Here is a 3,346-nt window from a genome sequence, read left to right on the forward strand (position 1 = left end):
ATGAAGTAACAGGGTCAGCTTTCTCTAAAGTGCAGAAACTACTCAAAAAGTTGGAGGCAGGGCTCCCTGCAACCAGGAGAGAGTTATACTGGCATCATCTGGATAGAGGCTTGGCACAGGGTCCTTTCCTTGCCTCAGCTGTCCACACCGAGCTGGACAGTAATGGAGCTTTTGTCTTGTGCTTCCTTATAGCTGCACACTTCAGACATATCCAGACTGCCCCTGCAGAGCAAGCTTCTGTTTGGAAGGGGGAGAGGTGAGGGTTCCACAGCAGCCCACTCCTCTGAGGCATGAGCCAGTGTGCCTGGATGGGACTAGATGCTGTAGGGCACCCAAAATGCTAGTGCCTGCACTGCCCCAGCACCCACAGCTCAGGGAAACACGGTACCTTGTGGGGGCAAGTGCGTGCGAGCAGTGGAGCACTTGGATCAGGCTAAAGTGAGTGTCACTGAGTCGCATGTCACCGACAGCAAGAGAGTGATGATTTACTGGGAAAACTGCCCTATAAAAAACACACTTGAGGATCCTGTTTATTGTCTCATACCCTTCAAATACTTCACAGATACAAAGACACCACACAATTACAAGCTCGAAAAAGGAGGAGAGGTAATTCTCCCACACGCTGTCTACCCCAGGGAGTCAGCAAACCTGTGGCACCATCAGCAGGCAGCATGGGTCAGCCAGCGCAGCAGGGCTCCTCCTGGGAGATGGTGGGTCACCTCCACCAGCAATAAACAATCCCACTTCAAACCTGGGCCACAAGCTTGTTGCCAGATACACACAGCTGCAGAGAGCAGAGATGGAGGGAGCTCTGCCAGTGATGGGTATAGGAAGGAGAAAGAGAGGCTGTTCCCACAACAGTGTATGATGCTCCACGGGGATCTGTAGGCCCCATGCTTCTCCAGGTACCTCCACTCCAGTTAAGCTCTGCTGGAAACTGCAGCCCACAAAACCACTTTGAAGATGCTGGACCACAGAAATCGACTTGCCACGCAACTCTCAAAGGTCACATAATGACCAGACAGGGACTAGACCACATGAGAGCGACCACAGGCTGCTGTGTCTTCGGGCCACATTCAGGCACCCAGACAATCAGCTCAGCCATCAGGGGAGCCAAGTGGTCTCCCTTGCTAGCAGAAAGTTTGAGTCAGCCCCTCCACGTCCCAAAGCACCAAGCAAGTCTCCACATGTACAAACTGATAGCCTTGATGCCCCCATCCCCTCCCAGCATGAACACTTACCCCCCAGGAACTGGATGCCTCCTGCCACCCTGCCCACAGTCCTGGAGATGAGCTCGGACACGCAGCAGCCCATGAGTGCTGTCAGAGCCACCAAGAGGAGCAGCCCACAGCCCAGGCCTGTCACCACCGTGCAGATCCTCCACTCGGCGCTCGGGATGGCCTGGAAGGAGGCATAGCGGCCACACTGCTCCACCATCACGGTCATCTGGCGGGTCTCGTCCCGCACTGGGTAGGAACACCTCCGGAATGTGCCGAAGGAAACAGACTTCTCGAGCTGAGACCCCAAGAGCCAGTAGGGCATGAAGAAGCCAACACAGGAGGCAGCGGCACAGAGGAAGGAGAGGAAGGCCCAGACGACGCCGGCACACGTGAGGCTGGAGGCCATCTCTGTACCTGCTCCAAAACCCCTCACAATGGGAAGACACAAAAGCAACTGTGGTTTTTAGAGGAGACTTATGGATAATCCAGAATCTCTCAGCCTTGACAAATCCTCATGCAGGGAGAAGCTCGGATCCTAACAGCCAGGGGCATATTTTCTACCATCATGAAGTCAAAGGTCCCTAATTAAAGAGCAAAACACAATAAAAAGAAACACAAGTTCAGTAATACTGTCATTAGAAAAGAAAAAAAAAACATTTGTCTGCCAGAGTTTTTCCTTCCTACAGGAATTTTGATTAAGATGTATCACTTTTCCACCCCATCCTTGTAAGCAGACCCTACAATTGCTGTCAGTGATAGCAGCTGCTGGGGTCAGTGTGAAGGTGGCAGGAGGCAGCTTGGCAGGCACAGGCTGCTGTGCACATCCAGGAATGCTCTGCAGCCACCTTCAGGGGCTCCCTGTGTACTTGCCTACTCACTTTTGTCCACTGTGCATCCTAATCTTTCCAGTACTGACAGAGAAAAAAGCTGAGGTCTCGTTTATCCTTAGCTAGACAGACCTTCCTCCTGCAATGCCTGGAAAAATGTACTTCACATTATAGATGGCCCCACAGCTTTATTCAAAACCACTCAGTGCCTAAGGCTTTTCCAAATCAGACCCTTGTGGCAGAGGTAAACCTCATTAACACACCTCTAAAAGAAGTGTTACAAGATGACATTTCTTCCAGCACCCCCTGAAATTGTCGGCATCCCTGTGCAAGAGGAGCCTCTTATCACCTGATGTCCAGAAGTGCCAGTAACCTTAACTCCAGGGGAGCTTCTGGTCAGTGAAGACACTGCCACATCTTTTGGATTCACCCCTACACAACCTCAAGCAGCACATAATTAAAACACAGAGGTCTCTCTAAATATACCTGCTTGCGCTCAGCCTAGCTCTTCTTTGCCTCTTCCCAGCTCAAACCCAGGAGCCATAACCCCTGTGCATCCTTCTCACGTAACTCCCAGCCTCTAAGCTCAGTACCAGTGTGACCAAGTGCATTTGACTGTCATAGAAACCTACATGGTGTTCCCAGAGCTGAGGATGTATTTCTTGTTAAATCCATGCTGGATCATTATTCCAACCGCCTTTGTAAAGTTATGATCATTTCTCACAGTTGCTGCCAAATTAATTCCGGTAGCTATTTACAGGGGCTTTTTCTTTTAAGCACGATTAGACGCCAATCAGTGAATCCAATTCATGAACAGGCAATAAAATTAATACTACTTCAGCATAAGGAGGGAATGCAGAGTAAGTCTGTAAGCGAAATTAACCATGTGCACCACAAAAAAAGTTTTGTTTACTTTTAAAACACTAATAAAGAAGTCTCTTCTACAACAATAAAAAGGCCTGTGCTGCTACTTAAGAAGTGTATACCTATCTACCCATGGCCTATGAACAGAAACGCCTTTCAACCTGCAAAATGCCAAACCCCTGGGGACAAAAACTTGGGAGAGAGGTAATGGGGTGCCACCATTTCTCCAGAGACATCTTCTAGAGAAGAATCTGTCCATGTCTTGGCGTGGCACCAAAAGTCTAAGCCAAAGTGGGTCACGGCACTTGGGGGAGATCATTCCCTGAATCCGGGAAGGACGCGCGTCTGGAAATCAGGGGACAATGAGTCTTCCCAGGGGCAGCACCCCGGCTCCAGCGGGACAGCAGCTTCGCCTCGCCGGCGCCTGCCAGCTCA

General features: G+C 50.5%; 1 protein-coding gene across 1 annotated transcript; it reads right to left on the reverse strand.

The window, feature by feature from the left end:
• Positions 1-1,241: 1,241 nt before the first annotated feature.
• On the reverse strand, positions 1,242-1,769 carry LHFP (lipoma HMGIC fusion partner; the record flags this gene model as incomplete). The annotated part of the gene is made up of 1 exon (XM_009077385.1): positions 1,242-1,769. A coding segment is annotated over exon 1 (385 nt), but the record flags the coding sequence as incomplete, so codon positions are not given.
• Between the last annotated feature and the right edge of the window lie 1,577 nt (positions 1,770-3,346).

The sequence above is a fragment of the Acanthisitta chloris genome, unplaced genomic scaffold (assembly GCF_000695815.1).
Source record: "Acanthisitta chloris isolate BGI_N310 unplaced genomic scaffold, ASM69581v1 scaffold2086, whole genome shotgun sequence".
Lineage (NCBI taxonomy): Eukaryota > Metazoa > Chordata > Aves > Passeriformes > Acanthisittidae > Acanthisitta > Acanthisitta chloris.